Here is a 22,486-nt window from a genome sequence, read left to right as displayed (position 1 = left end):
GATGTTTGAAGAAATGGCTTATAAGTGATACCAGCATAACATTTATCAAGGACACACCAAACACTAATTTGAAAAAAAAAAAAAAGGAAGAACATTGGCACCAAATGAAAGATGGGGTGCCACTTACCATCTCCTTTGACAGAGGTGAAAAGGACTGTTTGGCTGCAAAATTAAATGCCTGTTTCTAGGAAGGTCACTGGTGGCAGTGGGTGGAGGGTCGGCATGGATGCTCTATAGGATTTTTTAAAAATTAAATACAATTTTCCTCATCCCAGTAAAAATAATTTCCAGTGAAATTTGACAAATGTAAGCAAGATATGTGGTTTTCAAGGAAGGGAAAAAGAAGGTAGCCTCAGCTTTTATGTATGAAAAACTTGAGTAATTCCTAGTTTCTAGGGAGCAAAATCACTTTCTGGTCCCTTAACTCCCTTTGTGGAATGTCTGGAACTACGTGTCATACTTGCAGCAATTTTTAGCCACCTAAATTAAGTCAAGTATATTTATCATGGTGCTGTGCCTCCAAACATCCATGCTCACTATTTCACCTTTATCATAATTATGGTATTGTACAGAAAATGTCAAATGGTCAGAGAAGGAGGAGGTGCGAATAGAGAAATCCTAGTCTAGAATAAGGTTTTGGTTGGGAGATTGCACAGTTAGAACAATGAAGGCTGATAAACCTCTCTAAGTACAGTGCCACTGAAGGACAAAGCTAGATGCACATTCATTTATTGTCAAAAGTCTTACACCCTGACCATCTTAAACCTCTCACCTCTAATTGTCTAGTTCAGTCCAGTTCAAAGGAATATAATTTTCACTTTACATCTGGATCGAAGAAAAATATACCACAGGCCTATTTCCATGTGCAAATGGGAAATGAGTATCTATCCACTTTAGAATACAGAAGTACTTAATAAAATAATAAAGCATACAATGAAGACAAAAATGAGATAAAAAGTTGAACAGAGAGACATAAAATATTACCAGAATAGATGAGAAGATTTGGTTCATCACAAAGAGAAAGCCAAACACCAAAAGAGAAAAACAAGCAAAGGATCTAAAAGAAAAATTAATAAATATTGTCAAAATTTTAATTAGATATTTTAACCTCATTATAATTTGAAAAACAAGTTAAATGATAATAATTTGCTATGTACCTACTCTTACTGTGCAAACTTAAATATATTACTGTAATGGTACCCAGTAGTTATCTGCAAAAAGTGGATACTGATACTCAGTAAGAGGGAAAAAAAAAGGTAGCATATATTTGGAAAGGAGTATGGCAATGTTTGAACAAAATGCTGTTTACTTTTTAGTCTCTTTGATCAAATCCACCTTCTGGGAAGTTTCTGTAAAAGTACTTGTATCAGTATATAAATATATTTAAAATGGTGTTCATGACAGCATTGTTTAAGGTTGTAGAAAAGTACACAGCTCAGGAATTCCTACACTATGAATAGGAATCCTAAATAAATATTGAGAAATAGATTCACTTCCACTAAATTACTGAAAATATAAATCTCTAAAGTATTTTAGTAGGTAAATATTCTTAATATATTATTAAGTAAAATACAAAAGCATAGTCGAGCCTATAGGAAGATCCTCTCTTTTTAAAACTGTAAGTATATGAATGTATATATATAAATATATACAAAATGTATATGTATTTGAAAACACAAAACACTAATGATGCCTCAAATACAGAGGCAATGCAAACTGAAAGTAAAGCACTGTTAATATGCTAGTTTGAGGTTTTATTGAGTATGAAAATCTATTGTCAATGTTCATCACCACTGAGGATTATGACATTAAGCTTTGCTTATTACCATAAAACAGTTTCCCATATAAATCCATCAAATTTATGGAATTGGAATATGTTGTCACTCTACAGTATGAAGACATTATACTTCAGATAAATTAAAACCATATGATGTTTATTCTATTGATAGGATTTTGACGTCTATATATATGGGAATAGAAACATATCTTAAATACGTTAAATGGATTCTTTGAAGGGGGTTGTGATGGTAAACATTTAGCCATTCGGTCAAAAGAAGAAATGTTTTACAATTATAGAATTACTACTTTAAAAGGTTTTCTAATTTCTGTATTCTTATTCCATAAAATTCCTGTAATATATTTTTAAAAACCTGAACTCCTAGGGTTTCTTGAACTTTCATATTTGATAATTATATATGTAGCAAAGGTTGTGAATGCTCACTTATGTTTTACAGGAAATCAGTAAATTAGAGAGGCGTGTTTACAATGTATCAGCAGAAATCATGGCTATGAAAGAAGAACAAGTGCATTTGGAACAGGAAATAAGAGGAGAAGTGAAAGTACTGAATAACATCACTAATGATCTCAGACTGAAAGACTGGGAACATTCTCAGACACTGAGAAATATCACTTTAATTCAAGGTAAATGTCTTGTCATTCCTCCAGAAAATGATGCATATTCAAATATACTGATACATGCAGAGATTTGTATTTGAAATCTTATGGTTTGGAAGAAATAGTTTTTGAGCATACATTTACTGCAGATACCCAGAGGAAAAAAATATTAAAATCAGATCAAGACAGGATAAAATAGCAGTAGCCTTGTATCCTTCAAATAGAAAGAGATAAACAAAATATATCTTAAGATCTAATGATTTTCTCATTTTTAAAAACTACCTCAAAAGTACTGAAGACAAATACAAATTTTCTGTAATTACAAGTTTCTTCACATGTTCACAGATCAAGCTTATTAATACTTTTTCAAGACTTCCAGTCTTTTTACTTCTTACCTGACTGTATTATTAATTAAAAAGATCTTTTGAACTCTCCAAAATGATGGATTTGTTCATTTCTTCTGCAGTATCTGTTAGTAAAAGAAGATAGGGTGAATTGAATCTTACTAATTTTTATATATATATATATATATATATATATATATATATACACACACACGTACACACACACATATATATGTGATATATATATATACATGTATATACACACATATATATGTGATATATATATATATACATGTATACACACACATATATATATCCATGTGTATGTGTATACACACACACACACATATGCTTTTAGTTTTAGCTTTACACTATAGATATTTTAGCTTTGGCTTTACATTATAGTTTTATTCTATATTTTGATTTCAACCATTTGCAGGTATTTTTCTATATTTTGATTGCAACCTTTTGCCTTTTAGTATACTTTGTTTTTGGTTTGTCTCTTGTAATGAATGCTTACCTTTCTTTTAAAAAGCACACAATCTGACAATCTCTTTTCACTGTATTTATTTCTAGTACCTTATTATGTGCTCTGATTTTTTCCAGTTTGTTTTATGTTTCTTTTGCTTTCCTTTATTGCCACCTTCAGATCAATTACTATTTTTCTCTTGGTTAATTTTTCTCTCTACCCAAGTTACCAAAAAGGTTTTAGAAACTTTGCAGTGTATTTCTATTTTTATTGATTGTTGACCTTAACATTTATCTTGAAGTCTAAATTTGATCAGTAACTTAACGTTCATCCTAAAATACACAAGAAACAGAACATGCTTTTATGGTCCTCCTACCTAGTTTCCTGCTAATATTTTTAGTATAGTTCATTCTAATTTATTGTTTTGTTTTGTTTTTATCAAGAGCTTAGTCAATATGATTTTCCTTTTTTTGTACAGACAATATTTTTGTGCCCTAATTAGGGAAAATTAGTCAAGCTGGTGGGACTAGGGAAAGCAAAAGGAAAATGAAGATGAGCTATAAATCTGCCTTTCTTCATGGTCCAGAACATGTAGCCCTCCTGCATGAAAATTATCAACAGATACCTGCAAGTTACCTCATTGTAACCTTGGCTTATCAGTACTGTACAAGCTCTCATACAGTATAAACACTATTCTATAAAATCTCCAGCAAGCCTTTGTTTCCCGGAAGTCAGCTTCTCTTCTGCTGGCCTGCTCATTGCCTCCTTGCAACATATTTTCCTACTTTCACTAATAAATCTGCCTGTCTTTATCTACAACTATCGTGGTAAATTCTTTTAACTCTGCACCGCCTCCTTAGAGAGTCATCACCAAACACAATAAATATTTATTTAAATTTGCCCATGAATTTACCAGTTGTTCTCCCTTCTAAATGCAAATGCATCTTAGTCATTTCTTCTGGGATTATTTTCCTTTTGCCTCAAGTATATCTTTTGGAACTTCATTTAGTGAAAGTAAATTTATAGTGAAACCTTTTGATTTCATTTCATTTTGTGTTGATCTTTGAAATTATTTTACTACATACACACTTCTTAGGTTGACAGTTATTTTGATTACTTCTATCAGTGTGCTGAAAAAATTAGTACCCTGGCTTCAAGCTTTGTGTGTGGCTCTTAAAATGACTGCCACCAATCTGTTTGTCATTCTCTTTGTCTTTTATATCTGCAGTTTTACTAATCTGTTTTTTTGTATTGATAAGTTATCCATTAACATTTGTTGTACTTCTTACATTTGTGGATTTGTGTCTGTCAGTTTGGGAATATAACCAGCTTCAATCACTTTTACTATTGCTTCACAATTCTCTCTCCTTTCCTCTGTAACTGACATAAAATTCATATTGAATGTTCTCATTCCAGTTTCCATGTCTGTTAATCTCTAATTCATGATTTTAATATTTTATCTCATGTTATATCATTAGCAGTTAGAAAAATAGAACAAAGAGCTTCATGTGATTTCATTTCAAACACGCTAGTTTGAGAAAATTAAGTCTAGTAATCAAGTGATGGCAAGAAAAAAATAAAAAGTCTCAGAAAACTATAGACAATTTTTAATTCTAATGCTCATAGTAAAATTAAATAATGTACATCTGCAAACACATAAACATGTAATTTAATGATTGTTTTAAAATTTAAGAAAATGATACAAAATTCAGTGTAATGTTTATGAAAAGGAAATAGATGAATGAGATGGGGGAACATCTAGATAGATACCTATTTCTTGGATTGTGATGTTGCAAGGGTGTTCTTTTTATTGTTTACTTTATAGCTTGCTTATCTAGAACACATATTACATATAGTTTTTATCACATTAAAACAGATGATTAAGAAACATTTGAATTAATCAGATTTTTCTCTAACAATTAGATACCTCCACTTTGGTTTTCAAATAAATGCCCAAAGCTTTACAAATTCAAAACCAAATCCTTGCTTCTTAACTAGCCACCCTATCCATCTCCCCAGATCTGTTTCATTTTCAGTCTTTTTTGATGGTTTCAACTATTTGCTCACTCCATGATCTTAGAAGCTATCTTTGACTTCTTGCTCTCACTCTCCAGATAATCTGTTTGTAAGTCCTACTAATTCTTGTTGCATATAATATCTCAAATAAAACTTCTTCTTATTCTCTATTACTACGTGAATTCAAGCAACCATATTCCAGTCTGGTGTACTGCATCCACTTCTCAGTTGGTGTCCCTGCTTCCACTCTAAATGCATTCTAAATAGAGCAAAAAAAGAAAAATCTATTTAAGAAAACCCACAACAATTACTGGATGTGTGTGGTTTCTCTCTTTACACTAAATGTGTCTTTTCTCTCTCTTGCTTAAGATACTCCAATATTTTCTCATTAGACTTGGGATAAAATCCAAACTTCTAGTTTGTCTGTCACCTGTCTACTTCCCTGCTCCAATTTTCTGAATATTCCCTCAGTCATCCTTCTGCCTAGCTTGGAAATGTAGAAGAATTAATACCATGAACAAGAAAAGTTAATAAGGAGAAAGTGCTTGTTTAACTTCATGCTGTCTGTAATGAACACTAGACATTTTCTCTTTTTCTTGAAACATTCTCTACATCTTTACTCCTTGTCTCCACTTGAAGTTACCTCCTCTGCCTTCCACCATTCTTTTTCTAACTTCCCCCATCTCTCTCTACCATGATTTGCTTTAATTTCCTCATAGTACTTACCACTGCATGAAATTATGTCATCTATACATTCGCTTACTTGTTTAGCAAGTATCTTCTCCAGTAGAATGTGAGTTCTGTGAGGTTAAGTCTTCTCCTTCTTGTCACCTCTGCATTCCCAGTGCCTGTAATAGTGTCTGAAAAATGGTGGATGAGCAATCATATATGTGTTGAATGAACAAGTGTATCTAACACTTTCTTCTTAGCAAGTTACACTCTGTAATAGGAGTGTCATTCTTCCAGGTTTCCAAGCTCCCAATTTTAATTATTTTTATTATATCTCCCAAGACCACCATTAGTTCTTAACATTCTGTATTCTCTATTCCCTTGTCATTTCTTCATATCCTCATATAAATTATTCTTATTCGCTTCTTTCCCAGACTTGAAGTTGTTCCTGCCCAGACTATAATCCCTTTTGCACCCTTGTTGAATATAGTCTTCCTAAGGAGAAGGCTTAGATTGCATAAAGACTGTCTGTTGCCTCCTCATTAGACGTACATTTTTGTCTGTAGCACTCAAGGTCATTTTCAGTGTGTCTCTTAACTAATCTTGAATGCTTCATTCCCTCCCTTGTCTTTTTTATATACCAAATGTTTCAACTAAATTGACTGTGATTTTAACATACCCAGGACTATCTACATCCTGCCTCATGCTTTTTCCTTTATGTGAAATATTTTCTCTTTGATATGTATTCGAAAATATTTATCATTCAGTGCCTGTCTAAGATGCTACCTCTTGCATGAAGCCTTTGCTGTTTCTACCAAGAGTAGTGCCCAGCTGGCATTTATTTCTGTCTTAATACGGAACATTAAGTATTCTCTTACAAGAGAAGTCTTAATATAATAATATGTTTAAGAGTATCTCATATTGTCTTCCAGAAGAATGCTAACTCTTCATGGACACAAGTTACTTTGAATAGAAACTGTTCTTTATATCTCTTATAGCACCTAGCCTTAAAATATATATTTATTAAATTATAATTTAAGAAGCATATTTTAGGAATTAATGAGTGTTTTATCCTTTATCATATGTTGATTGTACGATTAGTGTAATTACTTTGTGTTCTCTTTTCCCTTATTTTAATAATACTAAATATGTAGTCAAACAGACAAAGATTTTTCAATACATTTTTCAAGTAGTTATAATTTTAGAGTCTTTAAGAACTACGTAAAATTTCATTTTGGAAATGGTGAGGTAGAGTTTGGTGGAGAGTTGGGAACAATATGATTTAAAGAAGCAAAGCGATGAACTCTAGAGAAAGGTATTTAAGAGAAATAAAATATAATCTGGCTCTCTGGTGAGAAAAGCTAACATTCATTTGAAAAATTTTTAGATATATTGTCTTTCTAGGATATAAAAGCACCAAAAAAAAAAAAAAAAAAAAAAGTACTGATTATCATAGTAGAGAAAACGAAAAAGCAACTGATGATATTTGAATTTGGAGTTTTATACAATTAATTATTGAGATTTTCACAGCTGGACTGTAGGCTAGAAGTGGTGGCTCATGCCTGTAAGGCCAGCACTTTGGGAGGCTGAGACAAGATGGCCATTTGAGCCCAGGAGTTCAAGACCAGCCTAGGCAACGTAACTGAATCGTGAATTTGTCTAACCACTATGTAAAGGAAAAATTCAGCTCAGGAATAGTGGAAGAACAGATAAGGAAAATGAAGTCAATTACATTTATAACAGGGTAGCATAGGATGTCAGGAAAGAAGTGAGTGAAATGTTCTCATTCTGATTTTACCAAACTAGCTTTAAGACCTTGGGCAACTCACTCTCTAATTCACTGTAAATATGTTTAGTTAAACAATATTTAAATATCTTCCAGATTACACATATCTAAATCAGAGCATGAAAACTGGAAGAAAAAAAAAAAAAAGCAGGTTTAGGCAGCAGTGGCTTAGAAGATGTGGCAGACTTTGATGATGATCTGAATATGAAACAAGATAGAAAACAAAGTAGATAATTAATGCTCATAATGAATAAAAACTAAAGAAGCATAGTTCTGGAAACTTAGTCAGATATTATAAGTGTCATGTTATCATCTGAGGATTTTAAATGATATGATACACCTGGGTTTGCTTTTCTAGTAAATTGGGTAATTTTGGTCTGTGATATGATTATCAGTATTCTGTATCAGTACATTTTTTGTGGTTATATAAAAATCTTAATTTTCCTTTTTAAGAAATAATCATGGGGGAAGCTCAGTAGTATATTTTGTACATGTGTTTTACAGAAGTAATTGTTCATGGTAGATTATTATAATAGCATTTATGAATTCCTATACCTGTAATTTAAAATATTAAAGATGAAAAATAATGTAAATTTTATGGCTTCTTAAACTAGAGTAAATCATATTTTGGCCAATATCAGCCCAGTTTTTTTAAAAAAAACATATTTCAGCAAGGGAGCTGGGAGGTAGCATTTTGTCCATTTATTGATGCAAAGAGGCAGTTATTATGTCAATATGGAACAAAATTTTGAAAAGACCAAATGGAAACAGAACAAAGAAGGTGGCTACAAGAGACTCTAAGTCTTCATGCTTTTTCTGTAATATGGCTGAATAGATTACTGCATTTCCTTAATTTGATGGTGACATTGCAAAACAGATTCTTATCCAAAAGAAGAAGCAAGCCAACACTGAAGGAAATAGGAGGTGAAATAGACAAAATGAATTCAGACCAGATAAAAATGCTCTAGCAATAGTCCACCTGTGTGATGGTGAAGTTGTGAGCTACAATAGAGATGGACAGGAGGCTAGTTTGGGAAGGTGGCAAGGTAGTGGATAATGTTCTCAAAAGTTCTGCATCAGAAACTAAGAGTAAAGTGGTCTATTATTTGTTATTTTATTCCCCCGGTGTATCTAAAAGATACTTAAAACATCTATTGAGATCCTTCCCACATTCTGTTGGAAACAGTAAAAGAGCTGTAACAATGTACAGAAATGTAACATAATAAGTGCGATTAATGTTACATAAAGTATAGAATGACAATAAAAATGTACTTTCAACACGCCTAGTTAGAACTCTAATAAAAAACTTTGCCTGGTTTTCTTATTCAAGGATTCAAATACCAGGCATCAGTGTTTTTACATAAAAATACAGAGAGGGATTTTTGACTCCAAATTTTGTAAAATAACACAGATGTATTTGCTGTGACTGAAGTAATACTCCAAAATGAAAGTTGTATACAGTTCCCATAATTACTTGTAATATAATGGACAGGATAGTAATTAGGAGAGCTCCTTCTATCTCTTACTTCCCAAAGAAATGGTGAGAAGTCCACTTCAGAGGCTAGTAACCGAGATCTATTCTCTGTGCCCCTTTGTTTCTTCTTGCCTCATGTTCCAGTTTTTCCTCGAATGTCTGTGTCTTGCTTTGGATCCCTAGTTACTAAACTGAAGTCTTTGCTTGTGCACTTTTTTCAAAACACCATCCTTGAGTACTGTGGTTATGCTTCCCTTCAATAGTTCAACAAAATTCAGGCTGTAAATTGAGGGTCTGTCCTGCTTTCCCCCGATTCACTGCTGTGTAGTGATGAATGGAATGTTGATGGTTGTGCAAGGTTTCTAAACCCCTTTTCCTGGGAAGTACTACATTCTTCCGGAGCAAATAGGAGGCACATACAGATTCTCTTTGATGTAGAAACCTGACATTTCTTGTGCTGCACTTAAATATATGTCCCGCAACAATTAAGCTGCACCTTAGGATGTAATGCACTGGTTAATTTCTAAATCCCTGTTAGTATGTTGTTTGCATGACAATTACATAAACACACACACACACACACACACACACTTAAGAAAGAAATGTTAATGATCTTTTAAAATTTACTTATTATACTTTAAGTTCTGGGTACATGTGCAGGTCATACAGGTTTCTTACATAGGTATACACATGCCATGGTGGTGGTTTGCTGTATCCATTGCCCCATCATCTACATTAGGTATTTCTTCTAATGCTATCTCCTCCCCAATCTGTTCACACCCTGCTATTCCTCCCATAGCCCCCATCCTCCAGGCCCCAGTATGTGACATTCCCCTTCCTGTGTCCACGTGTTCTCATTGTTCAACACCCACTTATGAGTGAGAACATGTGGTGTTTGTTTTTCTATTCTTGTGTCAGTTTGCTGAGAATGATGGTTTCCAACTTCATCCATGTCCCTGCAAAGGACATGAACTCATCCTTTTGTTTTGGCTGCATAGTATTGAATGGTATATATGTGCCATATTTTCTTTATCCAGCCTATCATTGATGGGCATTTGGGATGGTTCCAAGTCTTTGTTATTGTGAACAGTGCCGCAATAAACATGTGTACATGTGTCTTTATAATAGAATGATTTATATTTCTATTTCTAGATCCTTGAGGAATTGCCACACTATCTTCCACAATAATTGAATTAATTTACACTCCCACCAACATAAATAACACAACTATGAATTATATTTGTCCTCATGTCTTGTCTAGGCTTTTATATTTCTTATTAGTAGAGTTGCTTTTACAATAAAAATATAAATATGTGTCCAATGTTGCATGTGAACAGAAAGGGACATTCCATTGAGAAGAGTAATGACATATTGATCTTCTAAAACCCAAATTGGACCTTAGAAATTGGGACATAGAAGAGAAATAGACAGAAGTAGAGTCAAGGATGTAAAAATAAGCAACAAAAAATGAACAACATATACTTATTCATGAGATAATCTTTATTCATGTGGCCCCCTCTTAGATTTCTTCACGTATTATGTCTCCCCACCTGATTAAAATTTGTAAACAAGTGCATTCTAACCAGGGATGCTGTGTATATTTGTATGTTGTCCTTGGATTATGTAGGTGACTGAACAGTAGTAATTGAAAATGCTTCCTTTAAAATGTCACCGTGGAATAATGTTCCTTTCTGTTTCTTTATTTCGGTGTTGGAAAGGAAACTAAGTTTTCTTCTTTAAATAAAGAAAAGAATATTTGTCCTGTGTACTCCATATGAAACAGAGAATGTTGGTAGGATTACCTTTCATTTCTAAATATATACTGGGTATAATCATTTTAAGGCATGACCTGATATCTGTCTTGCTGGACAAAGAAAACACAAATGACTAAATCAGTGTTGTTTAATTGCAGCTGTCGGGAAAGCCACCTGAAAAAATTATGAGACCAAAGTTTTCTTTGCAGTGTCTCCATTTTTTTATAGTACCTGTATCAATCTAGGAATTCTACTTAATATTTTACTTGAAAAAATAATTCCTCTACTCATTTTCACCTTCCTGCCTTTCCTCATATCTTTCTTGCTCCCTAGGAATTATCTTCCTTCTCCTTCTATTTATTCTTGAAATTACCCCTCATATTCTACCTTTTCAATAAAGACTTCAGCCATCACCACTCACGCCCATCTCTAGCTCACTAGCAAATATCTGAGTTTATGGTCAGTTCCAACAAAGTGCTTATCTACTGAGTGTGAATTTTCCTTTTGCCTTGAGTCTTTTAAGTTCCTACTTACACATTTTCCATATAGTAGCTAACTCCATGTTATATTTAACTCAGTGTCTAACTGCCTGGGATGTATACAACACTAATGTGACTTTGTGCCAGCCTGTTGACTTTTCTCTGTCTCCAGATTATCAGAACCTGGAGAAGTGTTAGGCACACTCAGATTTAATATATCATTAGATTGTTTACTTTGAGGCAGTGTCATCCTTATTAGTATAGGGCATTATATTCCTGAATAGCAGAATTCTCCTCCATTCAGGAAGTTCAGTCTTATTCATTCTGTATTATTGCACAACAAATAAAAGACTTTGAATTTCCTTATATAAGTATATTGATAGAGGACTAACCCATTTTTTCCCTATGCTTTACAACTATGATAAGTAACTGTAATTTTTTTAAAGGTCCTCCTGGACCTCCAGGTGAAAAAGGAGATCGAGGTCCCTCTGGAGAAAGTGGTCCACGAGGCTTTCCAGGTCCAATAGGTATGGCAATCATGGTTATTTAATCATATACTGTGAGGATAGATGATATACATCTGGGTACATGTGTAGGGGAGGATTGCTATTTTATTTATACCCTGCAGAAGGTGTGAGTAAGCATCTGTGTGTGCGTGTGTGTGTGTGTGTGTTGGGGAGGTATTAAATGTTCTAGTGGCCTAATCATATAATATACCGAATGGTAAGCATTACTCATGATTTTTGAAGAAAATAAATGGTTTAACCAGATTAACCAAATGGAATTGTTCATAAGACTAGGGAGTGCCATGTATATAATAGACAGCAAACAGTATAAGGCAGACCTAACCTAGATCATATATGAAGGGGAGTACAAAAACTATCTTCATGTTGAATAAATCATCTTCACATTTACAAGCTGTCTGATTTTTAAGACATAGAAACTCATACTAGTAGTGAATTATGAATCACAAGAAAATTGGACTATATTTCTTGTATAGTCTTTGACTGGAATATATCTGTTTAAGCTAATGAAATCTGAATGTAAATATTGGTTAAAATATGGATAACATTTACCTTTGCTGTCAGTCGCTCTGTATTTTACTAAGAGCAAAGTTGTTTCAGATTATTTTCCTCTAAGTTGTAATCTTCAAAGAATTATTTTGAAAGAAGACAATGGAAGACACAGAAGAGAGAACGTCAACTATCTTTGCTTAAAAAAAAAAGATAATAACATAATTGTCGTGTTAGCCTTGGCTAGAAATCAACTATCATGCATTCTATCTGAAAGTAGGAAGTACATTGCAAGGTCTAATTATAACTAGAATGGTTTGTCTTAACAAAAAAAAAATGTCTAAATACCATGTACTTCGTCTTATTTTTCTGTCTTTTAATGATATAAAGGGTTCTTCTTTCTGATCAATTTATTGACTAGCCCTGGTCACATCAGACAAATAATTTTTGAAAATGAATAGCATGACTAAGGCTAAGCAGATATTAACAATGGTGCATTAATGTCATAAGCAAGGGAAAGAACCAGTATTAAATCAGCTGCCAGAACTACTATTGTCAAGGGTCGGTTAGCTACTTTATGCAAACTGCAGTTGTCAGAACTTCATAACTCAACCATGAAAGTTTAGTCTGGGCTACAACTTGCCATACAATGCTTCATCTTGGGAACATCTTCTGCAGCTGTTTCTGAACTATGAATGTATGAAATAGAAGCATTTGTAAATTTCAGCTTGTGTTAATGTTATAAATAGACACCATTGCAAAGAATCTTTGATTTTGGGTTTTTTTTTTTTTTATTTTTTGTAAATCAGCAATTTGTCATGGTTTAAATTTATAGGGTAAAAAGTGATGTCATAATTTGTTGCTTTTGGTACTGCTCATTTACACAAACAGGCATTACCTAGGTCCTTATAAAAGACAGGTCGAGTTCCTGGGAATAATCAAATGACTGGGATAATCAAACGACTCTTAGGTTATCAGGTTATCATTTAGTTTGGTACACTGCAAGAAAAGTATCCAAAATACCAGGAATTTTTCCTAATGAATTATTCGCTTATTACTTGGTACAACCTGTTTAGTTATTTGCCAGATTGTCTAATTACCTCATTTTTGATACCAAAATCAGGAAGTAAAGAGTATATGATGGATAGTCATAATAATTCTACTTTCTAATTTGAGCGGGTTTACTAAGTCCCCATCTCTACATCCATTGGAGCCCACTAAACTCAGCTTGAACAAGTCACTCTCACCAGGACTCACAACCATGATGCAAATACCTGCAAAACCTAAGTGGTTGTCCTAGTGGCCTCAAATAATTAATACATTAAATATAGTAGAATTATTACTTATATATTGGGGTGGATATTATGTTTAAATATGCTTTATTGCCCAAATAATAAAAAATTTATTTGAGAGGACTATTTCCTTGAAAGCATGCCAGGGAAAATGACCTATCACTTTGCACTCACAATAAAATGTACTGAGTACTTTCTCCAAGCCTGGTGTTCTACAATACCCTATAGAGAATTTGTAAACAGATACAGAGTCTCTGACTTCACAGAGCCTCCAGGATGATAAAGTAATATTATAAGGGAGGCGAATGTCATGATCAAGGATTTTTGATCTCATGTGAGTTCCTTTTAAGGGGCTGCTTTTAGAGTTGTTGTCCCTTGACAGCAATGCTTTGAAGGTGAAACAACTCTTTCTTTTCTAAAGGAAACTCTTTGTATGCCATCTAAGGAGCTGTTTATGCCCAATGTAATCAATAGCAAGGTAGCCTAACTTGTAGGCATGGGAGGGGCAACCTACATAAGATGCCCTGGGAGAGAACTGAAGGCTTCTCTGGGTACAAAATTTTCAACATCAACCAGTACTATTTACTTTCCTTACATAGACTGAATTTTCCATTGTAGGGATCGTGCTTCTGAAAGAGAAAATAAAGCTCTCCTAACCACAGGTATTGGAAGAGAGGAACCATGTTTTCTTAATTTGGAAGAGAGAAACCAATTTAATTTTATATCCACATATATCTTTACCCCATCCCACCCCTTCCCATAAGCTGCGGCCCAAGAAGGCCCCTCCCTCAGGCTTCAGTGAGGACAGGATCCTAAATATACACCTGAATAAGGAGTGTTGCCTGGCTGCAGGCTGCTGTTCTATGCCTGAGTATTGAAAGCAGATTTCTTCTGGAGGTAACAAATTGTGCCAATGAATCAAAAAATTCACTGCTAATTGTAAACATATCATTAAATATAGGAAGTAGAAAAGTTCCTCTTTAAAGTTTCCTTTCTTGTTTAAGAATAAATCAAAAGTGTTAGAAATAATAGTTTGTTTTAAACACTTTCTTGAAAGCCTTCTTGCTTTTTGCTAATAACTCTTTTTTAAGCCCTATCCTGTGTAGCTGTTAGACTTGCTCCCAGGCACGTAGTACATTCTATATCCTTGTACTTTAACCAAGAATTTGTGCTAGACATGCTCACAGGCACGTAGCACATTCTATGTCCTTGTACTTTCACCAAGATATTTATGCTATTACTTTTCTAGCAAGCAATTTCATGTCCCTTCCTTATTTGGACTTCCTCTTTTCCTTTTGTTCTCCATTGCCTTTACCTACCTATTCAATAAAGTTTTAAGCTGTTAGCTAGTCAGGTTCATTTGTAGATTGTGAAGTCTGGCTCCAACCAACTGAGATCATACACAGCAGTAAGGACAACCCCAAATGCATAAAGGATAAATATGTCTGGGTTTTTTTTTGTTTGTTTGTTTGTTTTTTTTTTTTTTTTTTGTTATACTCTCATGGCAAGACTGCTGGTGAAGGCGCCCTTTCTGCAGGAAGTAAAGATTGCCTTGCTGAGAGATCCTTTGTCCCAGTGCTGACTTTTCTTTGCAGCACCAAAAATTCACATGTAACATTAAATAAAACTAAATTTAGAAGCCTTTACAAAGGCTGATGAAAATAATAATTGTATTTTTGGGGAGGAGGTTGAGGAAGACATGGAGGAGAACAAGAAAAGCTAATATTTACTAAGTATTCATTACATGCCAGGCACTTTTCTAAGTGTTTTACATGAATGGAGCTCTTTAAATTATCACATCAGCCTGATGATGCAGAAACAAATAATATACCCATTTTACAGGTGCAATGCACAGGGAGGTCAAATGAGTTGCTCAAGGTCAGTCAGCAACTGGTAAGTGGCAAAGCTCATATTTGATCCTTGATGGGCATGAGTGCAGAGTGCAGAGTCTGTGCCCTTAACCAGTCTGCTAGATTGCAGAAAGCCTGAAAAGAGCAGGGCACCCAGGATATGTGAAAAATTATCAGACCAGTTTTACATAAGTGATTTGATCGCTCTGGTCTATGGTACTGTCTCTGTAAAATGATGGATTCTGACTGGATGATATCTAAGGTTTCTTGGAACATCCCATGGCTGAGATTCCATTTATTGTACTTATATTCTCCATGAGTTAGAAGCAGGTGCCAGACCCTTTCCCATTGCCACAGATTATTGTAGGAAATTAGTTAATTGTCTCCTGAAAGGCTCAGGGTATCTGATCTTATGGAATAAAGTTCAACAGCAGGGCTGGTATTTGGGAGACTACATTTTCAAACATCATTAAACAAACAAGTCACATAACTCCATAGGCCATATAAAGTCTGCTTAACCATCTCCTTGAACAGAGGTCTGTGACTCACTGATTTCTACGAAAGTATCTCAGACTCTTCCTTTATAGATTTATTTGCTTATCCATTGAAAATGTACTTGATTTGTAGTTGAACAACCTTGATTTTTAGTTGAACAGCTGTATTCTGAGCATCACTATAAAGTACTTGAGAAGTCATCATTGGAGAGGCTTCTCTGATGCTCCTGTCTAAAGCAGGCCCCGTGGCATTCGCTATTCTATTACCCAGTTTTTCCAAAATTATAACCCCGAAATTGCCTTCTTTCTTTGCTACTATCTGACTCTCATTGTTTCTCCACCCTGGAAGATCTGTTTGGATAAGGATATTTTTAACTCTAGGAATATACTAAGATGTGTACAATATATATTTCTTAAAGAAAGAAATAGTAAAAGCGGAGGTTACTTGTGAATGACACTCTACAAAAAGTAGGGGAATGTTTTCACATTTTTTTAATTGGCAGGATTTACTGTCAGTGTTTTTATTTGTAAATTGGAATGATAGATCTCAGTAGCTACCAGTGCAGAAGTCTCACTACCTTGATTCTATAGTGAAGGAAGGTATAAATATTAATCAGCTTGTACTGAGAACAGATGTTTGGTCTTTTTAGAATGCTACGAAGTCCATCCAATATATACTACTTTGTAATTAAATTGGGTTGAAATGTCCTGACTTTATTAATATTTCTATACATAGTTTATCACTTTATTGCTTTGGAAGCAGTAGTTCTAAACGTAGTTTATTACTTTATCGCTTTGGAAGTTTGCTTAATTTCTGTTGGAATAAAAGTTTTAAACTGAGTTAAATAATATTTTTTACTAGTAAGAATAATGTACTTCTTAAATTGATCACTTCTTAGAGGACAGTTAGCCCATTTTTAAATGTCTTTATTAATAAACCTCAAGAAAAGATTTTTAAAGTGAATTTAATATGTGTAAGTCCTGTCTTCTGGAAGTTATAAACTAAAAGTAATATTCTAAAAGGTTGATATTGGGAAAAAATGTATAATCAATTTCTTACAATATGCTTCCCCAAGGAATCAAGTGAAGCTGGGTTAATGGGATCTCTCTGAATTGATAATGACACAAAATAAGATCCTTAAACTGTGTTACAATAGTTTATCAAGAACCACTATACTCTAGGATAAAATATTCTATTTCATAGGAATGTAACATTTTCTTTTATATGTAGTTTTTATGGTCACCATAGTAATATTGGGTAAAAATTAGCCATTTTCAGTTTTCATATATGTATATAACACCCTGGATTTGTGTAAGTATATAATACATACTCGCAAGTAAATCTGTGTATTGTGTGTGTGTGTGTTTGTGTGTGTGTGTGTGTGTGTGTGTTTATTTACTCTGGGATTACAATGAAATATGTAAGAACAGACCCATGATAGATAAAGTAATACATTTTTTATTTTATAAACACTCTTTGATACTTTACATTGCTTGAATTGCATTTTTTTTTCCTAAGGCAAATCTTAAGAATTCAATTTTCAGCTTATGTATTTTAAAGTTGTCATTTCAGCTACAACAAAATCCTGCCATTTGATGATTACTGATTGACTACATAAGCCTTCTTGTTAAAACCCCAAGATTTGTTTTTTCTAATGTGCTTTTATTTCTACTAATAATATGTTATTTATTGAATAGCTACAATATGCTAAATATACTAAGGTTTATATTTATTGCTTATATTACCTTTCAATGTCACACATTAAATTTTAGGAAACTTATTATTCCTCTATCTGGAGATTCTCTAATTTCATATTTACTGATAAAGCTAGATTTTTTCATTATACTCCCAAGTCTGTATGAAAAGTACCTCCTTTTCTTCTTCATTAATAATGTAGGTACTCCAGGTCTTAAAGGTGATCGGGGAGCAATTGGATTTCCTGGAAGTCGAGGATTCCCAGGACATACAGGAAGGCCAGGTATTATGATAATGTGTATTTTCTTTATAGAATATGTAGAAGAAACACCAGATTATTTATATGTATGCATAATACTGTATATAGTATACATATTTTAAAATTATTGGATGATTAAAAAATGATTATTATTTTGTGAATAGTAGTATTCACATGCAGTTATTTTGTGGTTTCTGAAATCAGATTTTTGAAACTGACTTCTGTTCGCCTAAGGAAAGTTTCTATATTCCAAAGAAAAATCATGAAAAAAAAAACCACACAGGATTTATAAATTCTTCACAATCATAGATCATCATGAACAATGATATCCATCTCTGAACAAAGAGACTTGAAAGACTGGCAAATTAAAAGAAAAAAAAAAAAGAAGCAAAGTATAAATACCTGTTTAATCACAACTGGCCAAACTTTGTAAAGTTACAGTTAGCAAAATACAGAGAAGTCTGAAATTCTCTCCTATGCAAAATAAATTATATGCTATTATTTACTAGTTTTTAATAATCAAGGCTTAGTTCAGCATTTTGAAATGTATATATGATGATTTTATTCCCATCAGTTCTTCCAGTAGCCTAAGCTTCAATTGCAAACTTTGAACAGAAGTGAATTGCTTTGCAATTTTAGAAAGAGCTAGGCTACTGTCTCCTGTTTGCTTCTTTTTTTTTCCCCCAAAGTGAATCATCATCAGGATAATAGAGTCACGCCAAGTGCAGAGCTGTGCACCTGTGTTCCCAGCTAGTTGAGATACTAGATTGGGAAGATTGCTTGAGCTCAGAAGTTTGAGACCAACCTCAGCAGTCTAGTGAGGCCCTGTCTCTAAAAAATAAGAAAAAAGAATAGGGTCTCTATCATTGAGGTATTTTAAAAATACATTTTATTTTTAGAACAGTTTTACATATATAAAAAAACAAAACTGCACAGAAAGTATAGAAAGTTCCTATAAACCACCCAGGCACACATGGTTTCCTCTATTACTGACATCTTGCACTAGTGTGGTACATATGTAACATTAATAAACCAGCATTGATACATCATTACTAACCAAAATCTGTTATGTACATTAGTGGCCACTCTTTGTGTTTTGCGTTTTATGTGTTTCAGCATATGTATAATGTCATGTATCCATCATTACAGTATTAGAATAGTTTCACTGCCCTAAAGATCCCCTGTGCTCTACCAACTCTATCAGTCTCCTGGAAGCCACTGATCTTTTTACTGACTCCATAGTTTTTCCGTTTCCAGAATGTCATATGGTTGGAATCATACAGCCTTGTCATACTGGCTTCTTTCACTTAGCAATGTGAATGCAAGGTTTCTTTATATCTTTTCCTGGTCTGATTGGTCATTTTTTAAAATTACTCAATAGTATTTCATTTTATGGATTTACCAAAATGTTTATCCATTCATCTATTAAAGTATATTTTGGTTGTTTCAAAGTTTTAGGCTGGGCATGGTGGCTCACACCTGTAATCCTAGCACTTTTGGAGGCCAAGGTGGCTAGTCACTGAGATGGGCAGATCACTTGTGGTCAGTATTTCAAGACCAGCCTTGCCAACATGGTGAAACCCTGTCTCTGCCAAAAAATACAAAAATTAGCCAGGCATGGTGGCACATGCCTATAGTCCTAGCTATTTAGGAGACTGAGATGGGAGGATCACTTGAACCTGGAAGGCAGAGGTTGCAGTGAGCTGAGATCATGCCATTTCACCCCAGCCTGGGCAACAGAGCGAAACCCTGACAAAAAAAAAAAAAAAGTTCTAGAAATTATGCATAAAGCAGCTGTAAACTTTAATGTGCCGGCTTTTTTTGTGGACAGAAGTTTACCTAGGAGTGTGACTGCTGGATCAAAGGGTAAACCCATATTTAGCTTTGGAGAGTATTATTTCATTCACTCACCCAGTCCACACAGTTGATGAGGGGTCTCTGCGTGCTGGAGATAAATACAGCGCAGCTGCTATCCTTAAGGAGATAGAGACAGAAACAAATGCATAAACAATTAGCTATAATTCCATGTGGTAAGTAAACAACCTTGGTGGGGTTAGACAAAATGCTGTATGGAAGTAGTATGGAGTGATTAACTTCATCCTGTAAGAAAATGTGTTACATAGACAGTAGTGTTTGTCACCTCATGTCCTCACTCGTTAAGTGGGTGTTGAACAGTGAGAATACATGGACACAGGGAGGGGAACATCACACACTGGGGCCTGTTGCGGGGTGGAGGGGTTAGGGGAGGGATGGCAAGGGGTTGGGGCATTGGGGAGGGCTAACATTGGGAGAAACAGCTAATGTAGATGACGGGGATGGATGCAGCAAAGCATCATGGCACGTGTATACCTATGTAACAATCCTGCATGATCTGCACATGGACCCCAGAAAAAAAAAAAAAAAAAAAAAAAAAAAAAAAAAAAAAAAAAAAAAAAAAAAAAAAAAAAAAAAAAAAAAATTTTTTAAAAAATAACATAAAAAAAAAAAAAAAAAAGAAAGTAGTGTTTGATAGTGCTGGCCTAAAAGAGGCCTAGAATTTCTTTAGGTTTATATTTCTCAACCTTTAGCGGGCATCAGAATCACTAGGAAGGTCTGTGAAAATAGCTTCCAGGACTCCCCCCCAGAGTTTCTGATGCAGTAGCTCTAGGATTGGGCTCACCATCCTCACTAATTTCCAGGTGAAGGTGATACTATTAATCCAGGGACCACATTTTGAGAACCATATGTTTAGGTAGAAAAAAGGAGTGAGACAGAGTAATCATGCACAAAGAAAAACTAGGGCAGTAGTAATAAGTTCCTTGACAAAATATATCCTTAAGACATCACTTCTTATAAAAGACACCAGTCTGGTAGAGATGTGAGCAGCAGTGCCCGGTGACACTCTAGTGGTTCTGCAGAATAAAAGAAGAAAGAATACAATCTTTCCTCTACAAGAGTCTGAAGAAGGTGGTAAAATTAGAAGTAAGTCTGACAACTGTCAAATATGAAATATGTAAAAACAGGTCCATGATAGATAAAGTAATATATTTCAGAGCTAAGACCCCAATTTATGTTGTAAACACTTTGATACTTTACATTGCTTGAGTTGTATTTTTTCACTATCTGGACTATGTAAATGGCATCAAAAATATTATCAGATTCTGAAGCAAAATATTCAGATAGAACATCTTCTGTCTTCCCTCCTACACTCCTTTTCTTCCCACCTTGCCCTTTCCTTCTGCATGTATGAAGTACACACTGGTCAGATAGAATACATGCTAGAAACAGGGAAATGAAAGGTGACTAAGACAGTCTACAGCTGAAAAGATACACAAACATGAGAAGAGAAAGGTAAGAGTTTATACTTTCTCCATGCATAGCAGATCTATAGAGTAGTGCATTCATAAAACCTGACATATTTACTTCATTAAGTTTGGAGGATTGAAATAAAGTGAAACCTTGCATGTCTTCATAATCCGTAGAAGGCTCTGTTCTGCCTTGTTAAACAAAGTAGAACTTTCAGCATATAGATAATGTGCTTCTGTCCATTTTGCCTCTTGAAGTCCATTCCAAGCCTGATTGTTTTTCTCAGAGTAAGTTGTCGTCATCTTCAGGAGTGTCTAAAATATTAGACCGTACATAGGTCATTTGTTAATTCAACACATTTACTGAACATTTCATGCAGCTATTTATAGATGGTTGAACACAAGAGTCTGAAGTTTAGAGGACAGTTTAAAAGACAGTTTAGCTATGATCATATAAATGTTCTTCAGAATCACTGATTTCAATAATATTTTATGGGTAGAGAGTGGGAAGGTACAAAGAGAAGGGGCCTAGCATAAAGCTTTACATAGTCCCAAAAGTACAGACTGAGCAATATGGACAAAATAGCAGAAGGAAAAGAGGTAGCCCAAATGAAGAAGAAAACCCAGAGAACACGGCATGAAAAAAGACAAAGACAGAGTTTCAAAAGGTGGTCATGTAAGGTGAAGTCTACAAAAAGCTCTTTGCAACTGCTGATGTGGGGATGATGCCTTTATTCAAAGCAGATTCTATGGGATGGGGTGATAACCAGATTAGAGGATGCGGAGAGGGGAATGGTTTATAAGGGTGGGAGACGGGGTTAGAGCCAACTCTTTAGGTGTCTTGCTATGCAAAGGAGGAGAAAGAGATCCTTTTTTTTTTTTTTTGTTAGTTATTTTTTTTTCATTTGATTCTTTTTTCTTTGAAGGAGGGATCTGAGTACCATTTAAATGCTGATGGAAAGATAGAATAGAGGAACGGTGGTTGAAGATACAGAGGAAAGAAAAGAAAAAGATAGTATAAGGTTAATGAGAAGGAGTAAGGTGAACAATTCAGGGACCAGGAAGAAGCACTAGGCTTAGAAGAGAGGATGATCACATTTCAAAATAGCTTAAAAAAAAGGATTTTAAGCATTTTCACCACAAAGAAATGATTAATATTTGAGGTGATGGATATGCAAGTTAGCCTGATTTGATCATTCTACAGTTTACACAT

General features: G+C 34.2%; 1 protein-coding gene across 1 annotated transcript in view; it reads left to right on the top strand.

The window, feature by feature from the left end:
• Positions 1 to 22,486, top strand: part of MSR1 (macrophage scavenger receptor 1) — a 46,978-nt gene that overhangs the window by 17,948 nt on the left and 6,544 nt on the right. Inside the window, exons 5-6 of the mRNA XM_017500579.2 lie at positions 11,832 to 11,912; positions 17,933 to 18,013. Coding sequence (XP_017356068.2) covers positions 11,832 to 11,912; positions 17,933 to 18,013 — 162 coding nt within the window. The remainder of the gene's footprint in view (positions 1 to 11,831; positions 11,913 to 17,932; positions 18,014 to 22,486) is intronic.

This window comes from Cebus imitator, unplaced genomic scaffold (genome assembly GCF_001604975.1).
Source record: "Cebus imitator isolate Cc_AM_T3 unplaced genomic scaffold, Cebus_imitator-1.0 Scaffold13, whole genome shotgun sequence".
NCBI lineage: Eukaryota > Metazoa > Chordata > Mammalia > Primates > Cebidae > Cebus > Cebus imitator.
The sequence above is the reverse complement of the archived record's forward strand: the minus strand, read 5'-3'. Positions and strand labels throughout refer to the sequence as shown.